The sequence below is a fragment of the Pinus tabuliformis genome, chromosome Q (assembly GCF_031772625.1).
Source record: "Pinus tabuliformis cultivar Carrire ecotype Pingquan chromosome Q, CPIR1, whole genome shotgun sequence".
Classification (NCBI taxonomy): domain Eukaryota; kingdom Viridiplantae; phylum Streptophyta; class Pinopsida; order Pinales; family Pinaceae; genus Pinus; species Pinus tabuliformis.
In genome coordinates, this window is record NC_142296.1 from 799,117,759 (window position 1) to 799,140,697 (window position 22,939).

At 41.1% G+C, this 22,939-nt stretch overlaps 1 protein-coding gene across 1 annotated transcript in view; it reads left to right on the plus strand.

The window, feature by feature from the left end:
* The window catches only part of LOC149221889 (fatty acid amide hydrolase-like), a 290,500-nt gene that overhangs the window by 120,527 nt on the left and 147,034 nt on the right, over positions 1-22,939 (plus strand). Inside the window, exons 9-11 of the mRNA XM_089385269.1 lie at positions 5,151-5,226; positions 5,376-5,447; positions 5,549-5,600. Of these exons, the coding sequence (XP_089241395.1) occupies positions 5,151-5,226; positions 5,376-5,447; positions 5,549-5,600 (200 nt within the window). The remainder of the gene's footprint in view (positions 1-5,150; positions 5,227-5,375; positions 5,448-5,548; positions 5,601-22,939) is intronic.

Here is a 22,939-nt window from a genome sequence, read left to right on the forward strand (position 1 = left end):
TCTTGGACTGATGCGCGGCGAAGTCTTGGACTGGTGCGCGGCGAAGTCTTGGACTGGTGCACGGCGAAGTCTTGGACTGGTGCACGACGAAGTCTTGGACTGGTGCACGGTGAAGTCTTGGACTGGTGCACGGTGAACGACTCACTGGTGGAGACTTGACGAGTTTGATCTAGGGTTTGTTGTTGCTGATATAAATCAGATCTTTGTACTATTTCTCTCTGCTGAATTATTGAAGATAAAAGAAGATTTGATCAAAGGGTTTCCCCATATTGGGGTTTGTCCCTGGCTAGCCGCCACATCTTGTGTCTCTTGTCTTGGCTTGTTTTCTGTTGATCGTTTAAATGTTCTATCTGCACTTTACTTAATGTACATGTGATTGCTAATCTGTGGATAATAATAAGAAAGATAAGTAAACTGCTCTAAGCATAGAACATACCATAACTTAACACATATGAGCAAGATGAGTGGTTCACCTTCTCTTGTGGATGCCCCAACATACATCCTACCCATGTAGTCCGAGACTCATGGGAAGTACCTCTCATTTGGCCAATGAGTTGGGAAAAGAGGATAGGGACCCTAGCAGTACAGATGGATGCATCGTATACTGTTGTACTCCCTATGTCTAAGATGCATGATGTTCAACAACTTGATCTAGGATCAAGTCTAGTAGGGGTTTTACCCCTGGACATGAGGATTTGCCTCTGTTATTCTTGATGAGCATGTCAGGGTCTTGTGACCCACCCTATTTCAATCCTTATAGTGTGATCCTTGCCCTTGCGATAAGTTGATCTCGCATATTGGATAGAGGGTTGAGCTGGGCTCCCTGATGTGGTTTCAGGTTGAGTAGGGCTCCTTGATGTTGTTCTGGATTGAGCTAAGCTCTCTGATGTTGTTGTTGGTTGAGCTGGGCTCCCATTGTGATGTCAGATTCTTCTTCTTCTTTAGATTCAAGATTGTTCAACAAATGGAGATGAGTCGAAACGAGTTATGCCCTAATGACGAGAATAAATACTATATTAATTACTGGATATAGGGTGGACGCTAGATGTTCCCCTATGATGATAGATAAGTTGAGTTCCCCTATGATGGTTCTTCTTCTTCAACTAATAATTGAGTTATGATGAAATATGATGGATGTCTTTGATATGTCTTCGAGACTAATAGGGTTTGGAGGGTTGATCTCCCCTATCCTTGGTTATGGATTCCTCTTCTTTCACAAGATGATATGAGATGGGCCTTTTCGATGATGTAGTTGTCTATTTTCCACTGGACTGAAATTTCAACCCTTGAGATTTGTCATGATGCAACTATGATAAGACATGAGGCTTATAATGGAAATTCCTCCCTAGCCGAGAGGGAGTGTTAAATTGTGGGAAACTTTGTGAAAAATTTCCCTTGATTTCCAAGGATGAAATTCAAAATTAAAATTGGCATAAATTTGTATTTTGAAAATGTGAATTAAAATTAACAAGTGTCTCACGCCAACAATATTCAAAGGTCGACTTTAATCTTTGGAGGGAAAAGTGTTTATGAAGTTCAAAATTTTCAAGGTCGGCTTCAAGGTCTCATGTCGACTTCCTCCAAGGGATGTGACCCTTCGCCAATAGCAAATAACTATAAATTCCCGATTGATTTTATTTCAAAGTGCAATTCGTACAACATGAGTTCAACCATCTTTGTCTCTGTAATTTCGCAAGGGTTAAGATTCAACTCAGGGTCTCGTCTCTCTTTATGGATCATATCTTCGCACTTCTCTGTTACAGGACTTCGCATATATCTTTGTCTCAAGATTTTCGCATCTCTCTTTGTCACAAGACTTTGTCTCTCCCTATGTTTTCTGGTCGGCATATATAACTTCGCACTTATGATCATGGTCTCAATTTTCTTCACTATATTTAATATGGATTTGGCATGTGTTTGATCTTGCATTGTTTGAGACATTCTTGGCATTGTTGCTCATATTAGATATATGGCATCTCTGTGTTGGTTTACGTAGCATCTCTAGATTGGTATGTCTACTCTTTGTTGTGCTTGGCATATTCCCATGGCACCTCTGTTGTTCGCACTATGATATCTCTACTGCCGGCTTTATGATACCTTTGATATGGTAGAGTTGTTGTTCGCTCTATTGCTCCACAGTTGCATTATATGTATGGATCCCTGTTGACATTACTTGTATGGATCTCTATTACATTTATCGATGGCACCTCTGCATTATATATCATTCTGAGTTATACAGGGATCGATTTTCTCATTCACAGTTGGTTCTCAGCAGTGGCATATGACCCTTGGCAATGTCATATGGTTGTAGCTTTTGGTTGTGGTTCTTAGCACAATGACCTTTGTCCAGCAACATTGTATATATTGATGGTTTTAGTATAGTACTCACAACAGTATGATATCTATAGCTGCTTTGCACAGTCATCACAGTATCTCAGTTGTATTTCAGTTACACAGTGGTATGTTTGACATCACCGTTGTATGGCATCATAGTTCCTCACTGATGGTATAATGACTATATGGAGAGTTCTTGATGAATCTTGTTCAAAAACGAAGTTGTGAACCAGACTTGCAAGGGTTTTTGAGCAGATGTTTGTTCTTTGTATCTCTCTGTTGAACTTTCAATGACAATCTAATAGAAGAAGAATTTGGAAGGGTTTTCCCCCTTTGCAGGGTTTTCCCCTCTTCTCTGACCAAATCTTAGTGTCTCTTGTGCATGCTTTTCTTCTTATGTTCTTTTATATTTTGTTGTTATGACGATGTCATTGTTCTTTCTGTATAATTGCCAATGATGTTTAAATACAATTGGGTGAATATAATGAAATACAATTATCTAAAGCAAAGAACAATGTGGGCCTCAAAAATTTAACAGGGGGATGCGCTTCCTTGTGCCCCCATGCTCCTGGGATGGGGAAACTCCTGGGGAAATGTTTCCCCATGTCCCCTTTTTTGGGGAAACTCAAGGAAACTCTGGGGGGACTTTTTTCTGGTGACGAAACGCATCTCCCTTGTGGGGGGGATGCAAGAAGGACGCAAGGGCATCCCCCCAAAGTTTTTCGCTAATAACAATAAAAAACATAAGAAATTTACAAATTAAAAATAAAAATAAAAATAAAAATGATTTTTGTGTTTCACTTCTTTCTATGTTTACTTTTAGTTTAGTATTCTATGGCTATTTTAAACTTCAGCATAATGTCATTGTCATATGATGAATTTACTTTTCGATGTGCATTGCATAATTTCAATTGTCAAATGATGAATTTAATATAGATGTACCTTGCATAATATTAATGCCCATTGCCAAATAATGAATCTAGATGGAACATTGCATAATGTCAAATGATGGATTCAATTTAGTAATTTACTTTTAGATTTACATCAATGATTGCAGAAATGTCAAATGATAATTCTAATTCATAAAAGTCTAATACAAAATGATGATCATATTTAGATGTACATTTCATAATTATTAATATTTACTATTTACTAATTTAGTTATTGACATATTGTTGGGATTTTTTTTTTTAATATTAAATTTGTAATAATTTGTGACCCTGACATCGCCTGTTTCCCTGAAATTTCTCTAAATTTTGGTGTTGCTTATATACATGCCCCTTTTGTCTCGGTGGAACATTGTTTATTTCCAAAGATTGCTGGTAATGAAATCTCTCTTGATGTTATTTTCCATTAAATCGTTCAGAAATTCAAGCTAGCCTCATCGATCCTTAGATTGGAGGTGAGACGAAGATCTTCATGGACCTCAGCTTGCTTCTTTCATTAAACCTTAGTGAGGATAGGAATTACATGTTTGTCAATTTCAATTCTTGTGCTTGGAGAGAGATGTTGAAAATTCTCCTTGATGTTATTCCCCAATTCGTTCATCCTATTGCATTATGATTCTTTGTGGCAATTCATTAGAGTTGCTGCTATGTTCTCTTTGTGGAAACTGCTTTGTAATTTTTTATTCAAGAATGTTCCTATTACTGTTTCTGCATTTCAAAGGTTGTGGATGGACAAGGTATGTTCTCGAGCTTATTAAAAATGCCAAAAGCATCACTATTTTGGTTCACTCAGAGCTTATTGCTGCTTTAACTGCAACAATATAGATGATGCTATAATTGTACATTCCACTCTACTAGTATGAATACTATCCTTGTACATATTGTTTTTCGTATAATATAAAAGTATTCCTTGGAAAAAAAACTAACAGAAGATGCTAAAGATAGTCAAAGGTAGTTGTGTTTTTGGTAGATTTTTTAATGGCAGGAATCATTTCAATCCAGTGAAACATTTATGCGTCAAATCATAATGTTGAAGGCAGTGAAATGGCAAATTAATATTTTTTGCACAATTTTTTTAATAGTTTTCTCCAATTAGAAGAGAAATAGTTGGAAAGAAAAAGTCCATATTCAACAGAGTCAGATATAGAGTAACATCTGGACTTTTTGATGTTTCGCATGCTCAGTACACACACTTGAGATGTGTATTTGACATGTATTATTAATTTGAATGTTATTGTTCATAATTAAATATGTATATAAACTCGTTGATTAAATGATTGCATGATTTGAATGTTATTGTTCATGATTAAATATGTATATAAACTTGTTGATTAAATGATTGCATGATTTGATTATTTTTTTATTAATTTCTTTAAATCATTTTTAAATTTAATTTTAAATTTTTTCACTTAATTTATTGTTAATATATTTGATAAAATTAAAATTATGATAGTTGTCTCTAACAAAACTATTATTTCTCCATTTTTTCATAATGTTTAACTGAGCATAGATGCAATCGTGTGAATACTTAGAGATCCATTTCAATTGCCATTTAAATTGAAACCACTATGTTTAGAAAATAATCGTTAATCATTAAAAATGTTGAACTCTAGGATTGGAGTAAGAGAAATATATTTCCAATAATTTAGTTATACATGTCATTTTATATCGATATGAAGTTTGGTCTTGCAGTGTCTCATCTAAGAGTATGTTAATGATAAATATCTTTACACATCGTCAAGGACGATATGGTGAAGCTACATAACTCGTCTGAACATATACATTTATGGTTGTTGGTTCTTGATGAAAAGTCCATTGTCTTACCATGAAATGAATCTTCGTGGCTAATTGGTTAGTTCATGTATTTAGGATCAGTGCGCATGCCAGCAGCACTGTGTGGTGTAGTCGGTTTGAAGCCCACGTTTGGACGCATCTCTCACGACGGGTAAATATCATTGTATTATAGTGGAGACAAATTACTCTGAAATATGAGATATCCAATTACATTGGTCGTTTCTGGATTGCTGAATTGAAAAACTGTGATGGAGTTCTTTTGGACTTGCAACGTGCTGAACTTACAATATCCTCTTACAGAATACTTCCTCTCAACTGGACAGTGGGAATGGTTGGAGTGCTGGCAGCAACAGTGGAGGATGCGCTGATTGTGTTAGTAACTATATTGTCAAAAATGATTTCACACACTCAGGATTTCTTTCTTTTGATTTTCTTCAGAAGTAAATAATAGGAATAATGTATCTTATCTGCAGCTATGCAGCAATATGTAGTCATCTACCTTCCGATCAATTTGTTTCATTACCGGTGAGTCTCTTCATAGAAAAATTGCAGCCTGTTAAGTTATTTGGTAATTATTAATAATTAATGATGTTTAGAAATATGTTTTAATAGCATGAGGAAAATTTACAAATATATCATAAACATTGCTGCTTAACATAAAATGTGATTAAGTTTCTGTGAATATTTAATTTTAACCAACTAGCTAGACTCAAAAGATAAAACTCCACTTTTGATTTACCTCTTTGTAACTGGATACTTCCTTTTTATGTATTGAATAAAATTTGTTAAGATTTTTTAAAAGTTGATTAACGAACCATCATTTACATATCCAGGACTCCTATTTCATGCTACATGACCTTACCCTTATATATATGCCATTTTGAAACCGTCTTCAGACATTATATTGTTTTATTCAAGAGTTTTGAACACATCATTAGGAAGTTATCCCAATCTCATCTATTTCTAAGACAGTCAAGGATTCTTACACACATTTTAATCTTTTGGACTGCATAAGTTGTGTTCATTTTTTAGATCCCCATTAGCCCGTTCCAAAACTCATGTTTTTTGTAATAGCCATTCAACCTGTTGATTTGGGGTAGCATCGGATGTGCTCTAGCCACGAAATTTGGTGGAGAGGCTAAGGCACATGAGATCTCGAATACCTAGAAAGGGTTTGGGCAAATTTTAAACAGTTTGGGAGATATTAAAATAATTAATATTTTAATGGAGTCCTTAAGTTTAAACTTAGGGAAAATAAAATATTAATGTGAATTAATATAAAAATGTGTTAGAACTTAGAATGGTCCAAAAGTCATGGATCAAACCAAATCTAATCTTAGTCGTTGATTAGGAACTTAATCTCGGCTGTTGATTTGTCAACAAGAAAAGTATAAGAGGAGGCTTGAGAGTCACTTGGAGAATACACCAAGAGATCAAGATTTCGACTTTCTGGGGTTGGGTTTGCTGAGAAAGTTGAGAGAGTGATCAGAGTTGCAGTTGAAGGGCAGTGAATACAGAAGCAGAGAGGTAGAGATAGTTCCGGGAGGATCAACGCAGCAGCCGGGAAAGCTGACGCAGAGGGTAGAAGCCGGAACTGCCGGAACAACCGGGAAAGCTGACGCAGAGGGCAGAAGGGGGAATTTCTAGGAACTACAGGAACAGCCAGGAAAGCTGACACAGAGGGCAGAAGCCGGATCTACCGGAACAGTGGGGAAAGCTGTCGCAGAGGGCAGAAGTCGGAACTACCAGAACTGCAAGAACAGTCGGGAAAGTTGACGCAGAGGGCAGAAGCCGGAACTGTCGAGAATAGCCGGAACTGTCGAGAACTTCCAGATCTGTCAGGAAAGCTGACGCATAGGGCAGAAGCCGGAACTGTCGAGAACATCTGGAACTGCCGGGAAAGCTGACGCAAAGGGCAGAAGAGGATGATGCAGTCCCTAAACGCTGACACTGGGGTTTTTTCGTGGGGCAGATTGGAGCTGAGGAGCTGCTGGAGTGTTTATCCGGGGTTTTAGCCAGAACATCTGTCTTAGATTGAGAGGTGCTACTGTCGAGATTTTTCTCTGTTGGGTGAGCCAAATTTGGCACCCAAATTGTATTCTGAAACTGCTTAATAAATCAAACCTTCATATAGCTGCATCGTTTTTCCTGCATTGGGTTTTTCTAGGGACATTAGTCCAAAAATATCGGTGTCATTTGTGTGCTTGTTTCTGTTTCCTTCAATTGATGATTTGTAATGTGTTGAGATGTACTTGTGTTTATTTTTAGTATTTACTTGTAAATAACTTGTTAATTAATCAGAACAAGTAGGAAGGAATAAACTAGAAAGTACATGAAGGGTTTCTAACAGTTAGACTTAGAAATTCCAACACATTGCTCTTCAAAGAGTAAAAAGTCCAATATGCAAAAAGGCTGGGGCTCCAAAAAAGTAGGGAAGATAAAGAGAGTTGCATTTTATAAAACAAGTGAAAGATACAAAGAATAATTGTATTCATATATAAGGAATTAGTGCCATTGCAATGGATCTATTACTGCTCTTGTCAGCCGGGGTACCTGTTGCCTCAAAATATAGTAGGTCTTGTGAGGGGAGCTCACAAGGCAAGAGCTAGATCAAGTGACAACACTATGAGGTGTGGCCCACTATCATCACAACCATTACCTCCTGCTCTTTAGTGGACTTTCACCACAAGGGAGACTTCCTTATGTAGTTCCTCTTACCGCTCAAACTAGCAGGGCTCCTAGGAGGGGATCCTATAGAGCAAATACTAGGTCAAGGGCAACAATGGAGTGACAGCCCACTGTCACCTCAACTAAGGCTCCTTGCTCTTTATGGATTCTCGCTGATAGGAGGAGTTCTGGTATACAAGGAATCATGAGAATATATATAGTCAATGATAAGATAAGGAAGTGATTCCTAAGCCTATTTGCAAGAGAGACTCAATTAAATGGGTTTCTTGCCTTAGAAGCAAGGTGATTGGCTCTCTAAGAAGAGCTAAGAGGGATTTTGAGGATAGGGTTTGAGAGTATGCCTTGTTAAGGAAACCCCTAGCCTCAAAAGGCCTTATGGATGCTTGGATTCTAAATGATCTTTGTGGAATTCAAGTCAACAAGATGTGGGACCATAAAGGGCCAAGTGGACCTGAAATTTTGCTAAGTATATGGAGTTGATCAAACAAGGATGTACTTGACCTAATTAGGGAAGGAAGGGGATCAAAGAAGGAATCTTCTTGGAATAGAATGAAATGATCCAAATGAGGTCACTAGCCAAGGGAAACCTAGGGCAAGAAACGATCCTTGAGCTAGGGCTTCTGATGTCTCGAGATCCCACATTCAGAATTTCGTGAAATTTGGAGGGCCTCTAAACGAAACCCCAACGCAATAGTGGACAAGAGATCAAAGTCTTTTGATGGCTAGAATGTGAGACAAATGATGCCATAGGTGACCTATTGAGGCTAGGCCTAGAGAGAAAAGGGGAGGTGAGAAAAATATGCTTTTTAAAGCGATCACCTATGGAAGGATCAGTGCCTTATCCTTTGGGGAAGATGGAGTCAAAATAAAATTTGTGATTTAAAAGAACTACACCCAATCAAGGAGCCTTCTAGACTATTTCACATGGCAATTAGGGCATGGGGCCAACTGCTAGAAGAATTTATACTTCAATTTGCAATAATCGATGACTTATCAAGATATGTTCAATTGAAACAATCTCTAGGAACATTCACTCTTTCACACATGATACATGAGATGACACAGTGTTACAAAAGATTTAAATGTTCACATTTTCGCATAACAAAGGCTGTAAAATTCATGATAGTATAGCGAAAATCCCAACAACATTCATGTATTAAAGCAAATAACAGAAATGAACATGAAAAAGATTACTTACATGTGTAAAGAGTATGTCCAATCACCGAATTATGCCAATAATGAAGCTCCAAGAAAAGGGAGAGATATCCAAACATCAAAATTCATCCATTACATCCAAAATCCTCCTCGAAAAGGAATAGCGAAAATCTCACAAGAGATAAGTGTTGAGAATTCTAGGGCATCAATATTAGGTGATTTCTCTTCTTTAGATAATTGCTTGTGAATGCTTTTTACTTCTTGATTAGGATCTTCCTTTACTTATGTTATTATAATGTTATTCTTCATCAAATAACTATCAAGCATAAACAATAACGAGACGAGACACAAACTACAGGCTATTAGCCAAGGCCAAAACCTCTCACTCTTGATAGGAAAATCCGAATAAATTCTTCTTCTTATAGAGATTCCAATTGACGAATACTAAGACCAAGACCCTTGACCTATTTGCCACTCCAAGACCAAGACACAAGTTCCCTTAATGAGATTCTTAGACAACGACGGTCAACCTTCTGCTCCTTCTCTTTTCTCAGCTCCTCTTCTACTTCGACCTCCTTCTGCTTCAAACCTTCGACCTCCTAGAATTAGGTTTGCAATCCTAATTTAGAAACCCTAGTTCATGCACAAGACCTTATCTTATGCCTTAACTTTCTTTGCTTTGGATAGGGTCTTCTTCTAGCTTATCTTGGCCTTATCTTATGCCTTAACTTTCTTTGCTTTGGATAGGGTCTTCTTCTAGCTTATCTCGGCCTCCCTTCTTGACTTGACCTTCTTCCAACTCGGCTACCCAAGAGGATTGCTACTCTTCTCGACTTCTTTTGCTGCAACTAAACTCTTGTTGCCTCACACGTGTAGAGGAAATTAACCCAAAACAGACCTGAAACGAGCTTGGTTTATATTCTTTCCCTCTTCTCTTGATAATAGGCTTCCTTACTGAACTTCACACCTCTTACTATAGACTTGATGATGACTGAAAATATCTGTTTGAAATGATACCGAGCTGCCCTATTTATAGTTGTTTCCTCATCAAAATAAGTCGACTTGTTGTAGGGTGAGACGATGTGTCAATTGAAGGAGATCATTTATTCTATTTTGAATCCGACTCGAAGGAGAGGCCTTGTGCTTGTCTTGGAGGGCTTTCATACTTATCTAACGACTCATACAAAATATAACATGCCCAAAGAAGGGTCCTTCATGTGAAAATTCTACAACAGGAACCCCTACTACAACAACTAATGATATTACTCCTATTTGTTAAATTCCTTTAAACAAATTACTTGCAGTTTCCTATGGCAAATATCGTAATACATACATTGCAACCTTCACTTATTTAAATATTATAAGGAAACAAGAGACTAAGCAAGAAAGAAAATACAATACAATGGACACCGTTATTTTTGGACAAATGTCCTCGGAAAAACCCAATGCGAGAAAACTGATGCAACAAATATGAGGGTTTTATATTATTAAGTAGTAGTTCTGAATACAACTCTGGATTCCCTTCCGGCAATCCAGTTACAGAGTGTTAGCTCTGCTATTACTTTCAACACTTGAAGGTCAAATGCAGGCCTAATCGGGTTGTCTATGATCAAAAAGGATTTGCAGCAGCCATCCTGCCCATTCCCCTTCACTCTGCTTATGCTCTTATAAACCCTGCTACCTCCATTTTACCTCTAAAACTCTGTGCAAGTCCATGTTCTTTCAACCCTCGAGCATTGAGTTTGAGCCGTCATGTAACTACGATCACATGACCATGTGCTTTTCACCTGCCTTTTCCCTGTCACATGTGCAATTAAACCCCACCGTCGATTGCCTTCGCCGCAATCCAGCGGTCCTCGCCGCAAATAACCTGCTCGTTTCCTCCACACCGTCCGATCTACCTTGCCGCGATCGGACGACATTCGCACCTCCCGCGCCCATAAGCTGCACGTGCGTTAGCTCGCGGGGAAAGTGGTTTTGGTCCCATCACATTTGCCATGCGTCATCTGGTGAGTGTGATCGTGCGGCTTTGTACGATTACCGCTCACCTCCCTAAAGCGGTGCGATACATACCGCTTACCGCCATTCGCCCGTCCCCCGCTCGTTATCGTCCATGTACCTTTCGCCCCCGATAACCATTGGATCTATCCGCCCAAGATCCAACGGCTCATGACTATTCGTTCCCAATGTCTCCCGCCGATAGATCTCTACCGTCCATCCATGTGATCCAACGGCTAATATTTATTCCTTGCCCTCCATTCATTCCCCATGCAGTTTTCGTGTCTTTGCCCTGTCCCGTGCATCTGAAGGAAGAAGGCAACCAGTATTTAGCACTCTGCGCAGTTAATCCTCAACCTCTGCATTCAAGAGTAGTATGGCCGAAGGACGAGAAGGACATGCCTCGAGCAGATTATGGCATTTATTAGTTATGGAACTTCTTCAATATAACACTTCACCTGCTCGAGGAGTACAACAGAGTACCAGAGAATGTCAAATTCATTCATTGAAGCAGCAGGTCGTAGCAGAGGCCCATTTTAGATAGTTAAAGTGGTTGGTGGCCAATTATGACCCTCCACGCATAGAATAGCAGAGCATTTTTTGTAATCAACCTCTATATATATCCAGAACACAGATGTGATGATGATTGATGGTTGTTGTTTTCATGTAAGGTTCAACTTCTGGAGATTGTAACTACTTTGATACTTGCAGCGTCTGGTCTTCATTTTCAGCTAATACAAGCTTTTTTTGCTGTTAATTGCTCACTGTCCACTTCTATTCTATTCTAGGCTGTCCCTGTTATGCATTTGTTCATGTGCTCTTGATATTTAGCATTAGAGGGGATGTCATCCCACCTCTGTGTTGAAGTCTAGTATGTATCATTGAATGTGTTATGCAGGTTTCTTTTTACTTAGTGCCAGAGAGCTGTCATCCTGTCTGTGCATTAGGAAATAGATTTGCAGACCTCTTTACTGGTTGCAGTCGGCCATCACATGGTCTTGTGCATCTGTCGGTGTGGTCAGTATTCTCCATGTTCACCTAATCTTCAAATTGTGAGTAATTGGTGGTCTAAAGCCTTGTAGTCTGGGGGTGTTCACCCATGTCTGGAGTTAAGCATAGTAGAAGTGGTTATCTGGCTTGAACAAGCATCATTCCTTCCATTCATCCATTTCCAACATTTTGTTGAGTTTGTAATGTTCCCGAGCATCTCTGAGATAAAACCTAGGAGAGTTTCTTGGGGTGATAACATTAATTGACGCCGTTGCCAGGGAGAGGAGATTGAAGCTCGGCTTCCTTAGGAGACGACACAATTCTAGATTTTGATGATAGACAAAGTCTGGGCACATTTCTGGTTGTAATCATCTATCTGGCGACTCCACTGGAGGAAGACCAACCTTTGGCGACTCCACATCACAGTCCTGGCTCAGTTTGTGAGACACACTCGAAGAAATCCTCAGAAATCACCAGTTGAGCCAGTACCTGACCCTGAGAAGATTGTCAAGTCGAAGAAAACATCACAGAAAGGAGCATCAGGATCAGGTAAGCCCAAGAAATCTTATTTGTCTCTGCATGAGAAGTTTTTAGTTGAAGATACACAGTTTGAGGATCTGGAACCTAGCACTGATAGTGAAAAATCCGTTGTAGAGATTCATATAGCTCCTTGTCCATTTAATTCCCCTTTGGATCTTAGTCCAAAGAAAGCATCCCATACAGTCCATAGTATTCTCTTGTCTCTATCATCCACTTTATTGTTCCCTACTACTCAATCTGTCAGTATCCTTCCACCTACCCCAATCATGGCGGGCCAGCAAGCACCCACGAAGATAGAAAGAATTGTTGCTGCTAGATATGGACCTTTGGTCTTGCCTGTTCCTTTGAATCCTATGCCTGTGGGAGAATATCAGAAATATATGCCCAAGTTTACTAGTACAGAGGGAGTAACAACAGAAGAACACCTTGAAGCTTTCTATAGTTATGCTGATAACTTAGATATAAGTGAAAATGATGTGTGGATGAGAGTTTTTGTCCAGAGCCTTGATGGAGAGGCCAGAAAGTGGTTCAGAGAACTAGCCCCTAGATCTATTGCTGATATTGAAGCCTTAAATGATGCATTTTTAAAACACTGGGGAGATAAAAAAGACTTGCTATATTACCATACTGAGTTTGGTAACTTGAAGAGAGAAAATGGGGAATCTTTGCCCGTTTTAATAAAAGATTCAATCGTATGTATAGTAAGATACCAGCTGAGGTAAAGCCAACCCCTACCTCAGCTAAACTCACTTATGCCGATGCTTTTGACTCTGATTTTTGCCTATTATTAAGAGAAAGAAGATGTGCTACTCTGGCAGACATACAGGATGTAGCCCTAGAAGTAGAGTCTAATATCATGGTTGCAGAAAAACTCAAAAGTCAAGCTGACAGAAGGAGGCAGAGAGGTTAGGCTTCTACTTCCTCTGCATCATCTTCCGATCCCAAATTTGATAAAATGACTAGAATAATAGAATCATTGGCTGCTAAGATATCTAAGTTGGAGGTTGAGCAAAACTCAGGAAAGACAAGGCAACATAACACATTTGCTCCAAGAAACCCAAATCCTTCTGTTAGAGTCGGTCTGGTCAGCCCTCCGTCAGAGATCAAAACTCTTTGTGCATTTCAATTTTAGGTGTCCCGCTCCATTCACTCAACTGCATTTCGCTAGGGGCATGCCATGATCTGACGGAGAAATTCATGCTAATCATTTCCCCTCATGTCCGGCTCCTGCTGGCTCAGGTCCTTTGCCAATAATCACCAAAGTCCATGACAGTCAAGGTCTGGTCCTTTACAGGACAAAGTCATTCTCTATGTTTGGGTCTAGGAATTCATCAATTTGGTCTTTGAAACATGTCCATTAAAGCCATGCAGGCTAGAGGGAGGCCCTTACACAGCTATGGTTCAGAGAGTTTCATCGTCACGTGGATAGACTTCGACTCTTCTTCAAAACTCTGTTTTGAAGAAAAGTCAAACAAGGTCATTAATGAAATTTTTTTCCAAAAAATTGCCAGTTGACTTTTCAGATGCAGTCATGGTTTCCGTGGCCAAATGCTCTGTCATACAATCCCTGCCAAGATGTGCCGAAAATTTCATCATTTGAGCCAAAATGTCAAAGGGAAAGTGAAAATCAGTGTGTTTTAAAGTCGGTGAAAAAGTGCAAAACACAACATTAGAAAAATGAGTTTTCAAGGAAGCAAAAATTAAACCCATCTCTTTCAAGGCTATATATACATGTTTTTACCCAAATCAAAGGCATTGTGCTATTACAAGACTTGGAGAAGACATTGCAAAGGTGTGAGTGTGAGATTGGAGCGTTTGAGTGAGTGGGAGTAGGTTTTAGAGGGCGCGACGCACATACCCAAGAGCGCGGCGCACTCACTGAGCGTGGCGCACACGCAGCCAGCCCGCAGTTGAAAGTTTACACAGGCGCGGCGCATACCCAGCGCGTGACGCACTAGGAATTGCGCGCGGCGCACACAGACCAGGGGCCGAGAAACATTGCCAAACCACTCCAAATTTTGGTGAAGGCTATCAAATCGAGAGGTAAGCCTTACGACATCACCTGTTCATCAAATTTTATCAATGATATGGTGTTTGTGGAGATGTTTGAATGTCACCAAAATGCATAAGGTCAACCATAAGAAATCACCAAGAAAATGATGGCTAGGGTTGCTAAAATGTGTTGTTAGTGCCAAGGTTTCACTCCACTCACCTTTTCTCCTCACCTATCATTTTCCCATCTCCCCTTGATCATTTTTCCTAAAACCCCACCCTAAATCACTACCAAACCCTCTCCCTATTCCTCCACTATTTGGTCAACTCAAAATCACCATAAGACCAGCTCATTGTGCAAGCAAGGCGGTGTAAGAAAGGTGCAAGGTCGAAGGGTTGAAAAGTGAAGCAATTTGGAGCAATTTAGGGTAATCTTAGAGCGCGGGACGCATACACGAAGGAGCGCGATGCACTCAGAGCCCGTCCACTGTGTAAATCCGCCACTGGCGCGGCGCACTCAGAGCGCGCGTTGCACTGGGCGTTGCACTGGGCGTTGCGCGCGGCGCACAGGGATATAAAGCCCAGAAACCAAATAATTTGCCTAAAAATTTTGTGGATGCTCATCAAATTTGAAAGGTAGGCAACCTACCTCCACTCTTGCATCAAACTTGAAAGGAATAGCATGGTTTTAGGATTATAAATCAAATGCAAAATTTTTTATAAAGCCAACAAAAGAAGACACAAAGAAAACATGATCCTAGGGTTTGTGCTATAGTGACAATTTTGCCAAGGTGATTCCTACCCTACCCCCATTTCTCATTCCCTTATGCTATTGTCCCTATAATCGCTACCCTAACCCTACCAAAAAATCATACTCCCATTCCCCCCTTCCTATTGCTCAAAAAACCCAAACCCACCTTGTAGACAACACAAACCCTACCCCATCAACACTATACCCAAACTACTCCCAAATCCCTGACAAATCTCTCCCTTTAACCCCTATTCCCATTTCATCATTCCCCTCCTAATACTCCCTGTTTTATTGTCCCCTTGGTGGCAGATTGTCAGAGCAACTACCAGCTTCATTGGAATCAAAGGGCAGCATAAAACTCAGGGTACAAACAACAGTAATGGCATCCGAAGTTTCATCAGAATATGAGGAGGAGACCCACAGTGATACAGCTTCAGGAGAAAGGGCCCACAGGAGACATCACCGGAGTGGCAGACATCTTAGAGATGAGCCAAACACCCTCACCGAGTTGCAGGCATGCCCTCTTGCTATGTCTTGTTTCCAGCACTTAGCATGTTTTGAATTTTGTCAGAGGGTGGCAAATATCAGAGTTCATCATGAGTTGGCCCATCTTTTTGTACTTCACCTACATGGAGGACAGTCTATCTTGGCTGGGGTCACTTTCACATTGACACCCGAAACCATATCAGTGGCAACAGGGATACCAAACATTGGAGAGCAGTGGCACAAGAAGAAGAAGGTAGAGAGGCATTATTATGAGCCTTACATCAAAGACAGCTGTTTGAGCCACCTCATGAGAGCTTTTCCATTCAGATTTTTGAAAGATGAGTATGCCCCACTCATGAAATTGATCATGAAGTACTTCAGTTGCGAGGGGAGGTTTTCTCGCCTTTATGCCTATCACATCAGGTTGCTCATGCACTTTACCAGGGTGCGGATGATGAACCTCCCATTTTTCATCTACGGGAACATAGAGAGGATGAGAAATTTCATGCAGCACAAGACCCCTCGACAGCAGCTCAATAGTGTGTATCACTTTGCCCTTATCCGGATTTTGGTGGACCATCAGTTGGGATTGCAGGGTATTGCTTGGGAGGACTTCATCTCCCGTGACTTCTTCAGCGCTCCACAGGTGGTTTCAGAGGCAGAGCATGAGATAGGGGGCCCATCTCATCAGTATGAGCGACATGAGACTGCTACTATGCTAGTATACATCACCTATCAGAGAGGTAGTAGACCCTTATTTGCAGCAGCAAAGCGAGTGTTATCTCCACCCGGGGTGGAAGGGGCCTCGCTTCCGACATCAGAATCACAGGAGCAGGGTAAGGGTAAGGAGCCAGTGCAGGAGGAAGGGCCATCAGTTGAGCGAGAGACCGAGTTTGTTCTCCTCCAGGATGATGAGACAGATGCAGAACCAACAAATGCGGAGCTTACAGAGATGATCCAGGAGCAGCAGTCAGTGATTGAGTCCTTATCCATTGACTTGGAGAGGGCCAAATGGAACATGAAGTACCTAGAGCAGAGAAACAAACAGCTTGAGGACCAACAGACGATCATGGAGCTGCAAAACATTCGTGAGCATCACCAAGCTGCTCAAAGAAGAAGGGTTGCGCTCACATCTGTGGAGGAAGCAATCAATGAGGATCGGGAGGCCAACCTTGAGAGGGTCAACATGCATTTGGAGAGGCTGCTGGACAAAGCCGACCAGGACCTTGCTTTATTGAGACATATGGCTTTCCGTTACAGGGTGCGAAACATGAGTGCACAGGCCCGGATAAGGAACTTGAAGGCAAAATTGAGGAAAGCAACAAGAAAATCAAAAAGGGAAAAAGAGCAAGATCGGCTTCGAATCTTGGCTAAGGTTTTGTTGGCCCATCATAACACCCCATAGAGATCCTCCAGCCCAAATTTCAAAAAATTTGGGGCAATTTTGGTCACTTGGTAATTTTTTGGGTAAAAAACAGGGATTTTCTCCCTGTGCGCTGTGCCACTGGCGCGACGCTAAAATTCTAGAGCTCCAAATGAGGAATGGCTTGCAGATTTGGATTCAACATGGAAAATTACGACTACTGGTGTCTGGGCAAGAAATTTGAGCAAGATTTGGGTCTTCTAAAGGTCAAAAAACACCCAAAAATGGCTCTCTGCCACTTTTTTGACATACAGAAAGCAGTCTTGGGAGAATAAAGATTTGGAGGGGAAAATGAGCACCAAATTTGAAAATTCCAGTTGGGTTAGAAAGTAGACAGGACATGCTTTCCAGCAAGCCCGCTTGGGCACATTTTGGACACCTGAAAGTGCCCTAAAACAGGCCCCAAAGTAGCGTGACGCACAGGAAAAATGGCGCGGCGCACAGAGGAAAAAATTGCCAATTTGCTTCCTTTTCGCGAAATTTTGGTTCGCGACTTCTCCAAGTGGGCCCGCTCATCTACACTTTGGTTTTTTGGCACGAAAGGTGGCATTTAAAGAGTTTTTTCTCCAGATTGGCTTCTATCCAAGTGGCGAAGGAAGGCAAACGGTCACCCCAAGCCAAATGTCATGTTTGTAGCGCTGCACCTGTAGCTGATGGTTGGCTCTCCATTTCCATTTTGTAATGATTTGAGTAACTCCCCAACCCTTGGGCGTTCTATCTCTTCCTCACATATTCTATATATTGTATGCAAGTTATTTGCAAAGGGTTGGTTGGCTTGTAACTTCTGGGAGACTGTGGGAAAGAAACTTTGTTTTTTCACTGTGTATTTTTTACAGAGAATTAATGAAAGGCAGCGGCTCTGTTTCATGAGATTCTTGTGGTTGTGAGTGTAGCAAATGTGTTTCTTATGTTTTCATATGTATTTCGTTATGTTTCATAATTCAATTCATGTTCATTTTCAGTGAAATTTTCTGAGTGCGATTAGGTAGAATTCAATTTTATTGCTCTGCCTGTGGGAAAATTTCATGTTCAGTGTTATTCTTCTGTTGAAAAGGATTCATGTCACTATGCCCTTTTCACTTTCTTCAGCAATCTATTCATGCCGTGGTACCTCAAACTAAATTGTTACATTTTCCGCCTACCTTGCCTCACGGAATAATCTGTGCCTTTGTATTAAATTCTCTGTTCTTTGCTGAGCACCGGTCCCATAACATCCCAGAAGCTCGGTCATTCATAAAAATTATTTCCCGAATCCCTATTCACTTACTAGCCTAAGGTAAATATTTCATTGTAAGTCATCTCAGACCATTTTCGATTATCTATTTACTGAGTGTGACTCGGAGAGAGCCCTATCCTGCTCTGGTAGGGCTAGCTACCAGACTGAGCGTGGTTTGTGGTTACCCTAATTTTTGCCTTCCTTCAGCCTAACGCAGATTTAGGTGCTAACACCTTCTAGAAGAGCAAATGAGCAATTACAAATCATTCAGAGGGGTAAAGAAACAAATGAAGAACAAAAGGTTAAGGCTCCTTTCCAAAATGTAGTCATGGAGGAGGAGCAGATTGAAGATGAGGATGAAATTCATGGTATGGAACATAAAGGCAGTGCTGCCTTTTGACATTGGCTGCATACGAAGAATCCTTGCTGCAGGAACAAGACAGTCAGGAGTGGGACAAAGAGGCTGTTCTACAAATTGAAGAGCAGCAAAGATATAATCTGAGGTCAAATGCAAAAAATGTCAAAGAGAATCCTACCCAAAGAGCTGCTGTCCAAACAGAGTCACAGAATATATGACAGAAAAGACCAGCAGCTAACCCAGTCATCCTCAAAGCACCAGTTCAAGAGGTAAGAGGTTCTGACAGGTTACCTTCCTCTTTCAACTTTGAGTCAGAAGTCCAGAAGTTAAAAATATCTGTGCCTCTGGTAGAACTTGTAAAGAGTGAAGTGTTTAGAAAGCCTATCCTTGAAGGTCTTGAGCTGAGATTCACACAAACCTCCACTGACTCTGTCAATTTGCAAGATGATAAACCTGCAGTTGTGCTTAGCCCAATGATTCAACCTGCTGATGATAATTCTCCATCCTTTTATGTCTTCTTGACTATTCATGACAAAATCCTCCACAATTGCCTGCTAGACACAGGGGCTAGCCACAATCTGATGCCAAAAGCTGTCATGGAAGAGTTAGGCCTTGATATCACCAGACCCTATCATGATTTATTCTCGTTTGATTCAAGGAAAGTAAAATGTAGATTTAGCCATTACCCTAACCCAGCTGCCCATGAAGAGCATGGTGATGGACATTGTGGTAGCAGATGTCCCTCCCAAATTTGGCATGTTGTTGTCAAGAGGATGGATTAAGAGACTAGATGGGACATTGTAGAATGACCTATCTTATGCCACTGTCCCAGTTTTTGGAGGAGAAAGTAGGAGATTATACAGAGAAGCACAGTTGGCACATATCATCAGTGATGAGAAGAATCCTTCTAATCATCCTATTTATGTTGTTCACACTGATTTTGGAGCATGTGTCCTCCAAATTGAAGAATCTCAGAAGGCCTCGTTGCAGCTCAAGAAACCAATTGTTCGGGCTAAGGAGGAGCAGATTGAAGATGATGATGAAGTGAACAGATTCCTGCAGGTCATTGATAAATTTTCTGAAATGCAAATTGACCAAGAGAATGAAGCCTTGGAAGAAAGCCCCCAATCCCAGCTTAGAAACAAAATTGGCAAAGATAGCATTGTCCAACCTCCCAACAATCATTTTCCTAAGGGTCTAATTCCTCTAGAAAGATTATTTGACCATAATGATGTGCCTTACAAGGCTGCCCAAAATGAGGACCGGTCTGCAGTCTGTAAGCATGATATAGGGAATCCAAGTCAGCCAAGATGCATAAATTTGTCCACCCATCTGTCTTCTGACCAAAATACTGAGTATTGCAGTTTAATGAGGCAGTTTGCTGATGTCTTTGCCTGGGAATATAGTGACCTGAAAACGTATGATAAGAAAATCATCCCCCACAAAATTCCTTTACAGAAAGACACCATCCCTTTCAAACAGAAGCTGAGGCCAATAAACCCTCTGCCCCTTCCTCTGATTGAACAAGAACAAAATGAGGAAGAAGACATGACAAAAAGGATCACCGATTTGGCAGAGGTACGGCAAGTCGGGTAACAGCTGGTTGAAAAGGCTGCAACACATCAGAAAAAGATCAAGGATGCTTTTGACAGGAAGACAAAATTAGATAATTTTCAGGTTGGAGACTTGGTTCTGAAATGGGACGCATTGAAAGAGAAGAAAGGCAACCATGGGAAGTTTGATGCTTTCTGGACAGGGCCTTTTATCATTTCTCAAATCCAGGGGAACAACACCTTCATACTGAAAAGTATGGGAGGAGAGGCAGTTTTTGATGGCCCAGTTAATAGGCGTTTTCTGAAAAATTTATGTGATTTAGGGTCTTTTGGCCTTAAAATTGTAAATATTTTATTTTATCAGTCTTAGTGTAGGTTTAGTTAGACTCCATGCCCAATGGAACACTAGGAATTTTGCTAACTTGTTTTCATCGGAAAGGCATTGATCTGCAGGTTCTTGAGACCTCACAGGGAGGATCTCATCCCCAGAAGGAGCCAGTGTTAGCTCTGCTATTACTTTCAACACTTGAAGGTCAAATGCAGGCTTGATCGGGTTGTCTATGATCAAAAAGGATTTGCAGCAGCCATCCTGCCCATTCCCCTTCACTCTGCTTGCGCTCTTATAAACTCTGCTACCTCCATTTTACCTCTAAAACTATGTATGTCCATGTTCTTTCGGCCCCCGAGCAGTCAGTTTGAGCCGTCATGTAACCGCGATCACATGACCATGTGCTTTTCACTCGCCTTTTCCCTGTCACATGTGCAATTAAACCCCACCGTCGATCACCTTCGCCGCAATCCAGCTGTCCCTGCCGCAAATGACCTGCCCGTTTCCTCCGCACCGTCCGATCTACCTTGCCGCGATCAGACGGCATTCGCACCTCCCGCACCCATAAGCTGCCCGCGCGTTAGCTCGCGGGGAAAGTGGTTTTGGTCCCGTCACATCTGCCACGCGTCATCCGGTGAGTGTGATCACGCTGCTTTGTACGATTACCGCTCACCTCCCTAAAGCGGTGTGATACATACCGCTTACCGCCATTCGCCCGTCCCCCGCTCGTTATCGTCCGTGTACCTTCCGCCCCCGATAACCGTTGGATCTATCCGCCCAAGATCCAACGGCTCAAGACTATTCATTCCCAATGTCTCCCGCCGATAGATCTCCGCCGTCCATCCATGTGATCCAATGGCTAATATTTATTCCCTGCCCTCCATTCATTCCCCATGCAGTTTTCATGTCTTTGGCCTATCCCGTGCATCTGAAGGAAGAAGGCAGCCAGTATTCAGCACTCTGCAAAGTTAATCCTCAACCTCTGCATTCAAGAGCAGTATGGTTGAAGGACGAGAAGGACATGCCTCGAGCAGATTATGGCATTTATTAGTTATGGAACTTCTTCAATATAACACTTCACCTGCTCGAGGAGTACAACAGAGTACCAGAGAATGTCAAATTCATTCATTGAAGCAGCAGGTTGTAGCAGAGGCCCATTTTAGATAGTTAAAGTGGTTGGTGGCCAATTATGACCCTCCATGCATAGAATAGCAGAGCATTTTTTGTAATCAACCTCTATATATATATCCAGAACACAGATGTTATGATGATTGATGGTTGTTGTTTTGATGTAAGGTTCAACTTCTGGAGACTGTAACTACTTTGATACTTGCAAAGCCTGGTCTTCATTTTCAGCTAACACAAGCTTCTTTTGCTGTTAATTGCTCACTTTCCACTTCTATTCTGTTCTAGGCTGTGCTTGTTATGCATTTGTTCATGTGCTCTTGATATTTAACATTAGAGGGGATGTCATCCCACCTCTGTGTTGAAGTCTAGTATGTATCATTGAATGTGTTATGCAGGTTTCTTTTTACTTAGTGCCAGAGAGCTGTCCTCCTGTCTGTGCATTAGGAAATAGATTTGCAGACCTCTTTACTGGTTGCAGCCGGCTATCACATGGTCTTGTGCATCTGCCGGTGTGGTCAATATTCTCCATGTTCACCTAATCCTCAAACTGTGAGTAATTGGTGGTCTAAAGCCTTGTAGTCTGGGGGTGTTCACCCATGTCTAGAGTTAAGCATAGTAGAAGTGGTTATCTGGCTTGAGCAAGCGTCATTCCTTCCATTCATCCATCTCCAACATTTTGTTGAGTTTGTAATGTTCTCGAGCATCTCTGAGATACAACCTAGGAGAGTTTCTTGGGGTGATAACATTAATTGGCGCCGTTGCCGGGGAGAGGAGATTGAAGCTCGGATTCCCTGGGAGACAAGACAGTTCCAGATTTTGATGATAGACAAAGTTTGGGCACATTTCTGGTTGTAATCATCTATCTGGCGACTCCACTGGAGGAAGACCAACCTTTAGCGACTCCACATCACAGTCCTGGCTCAGTTTGTGAGACACACTTGAAGAAATCCTCAGAAATCACCAGCTGAACCAGTACCTGACCTTGAGAAGATTGTCAAGTCGAAGAAAACAGCACAGAAAGGAGCATCCGGATCAGGTAAGCCCAAGAAATCTTATTTGTCTCTGCATGAGAAGTTTTTAGTTGAAGATACACAGTTTGAGGATCTGGAACCTAGCATTGATTGTGAAAAATCAACTGTAGAGATTCATACGGCTCTTTGTCCATTTAATTCCCCTTTGGATCTTAGTCCAAAGAAAGCATCCCATACAGTCCATAGTATTCCCTTGTCTCTATCATCCACTTCATTGTTCCCTACTA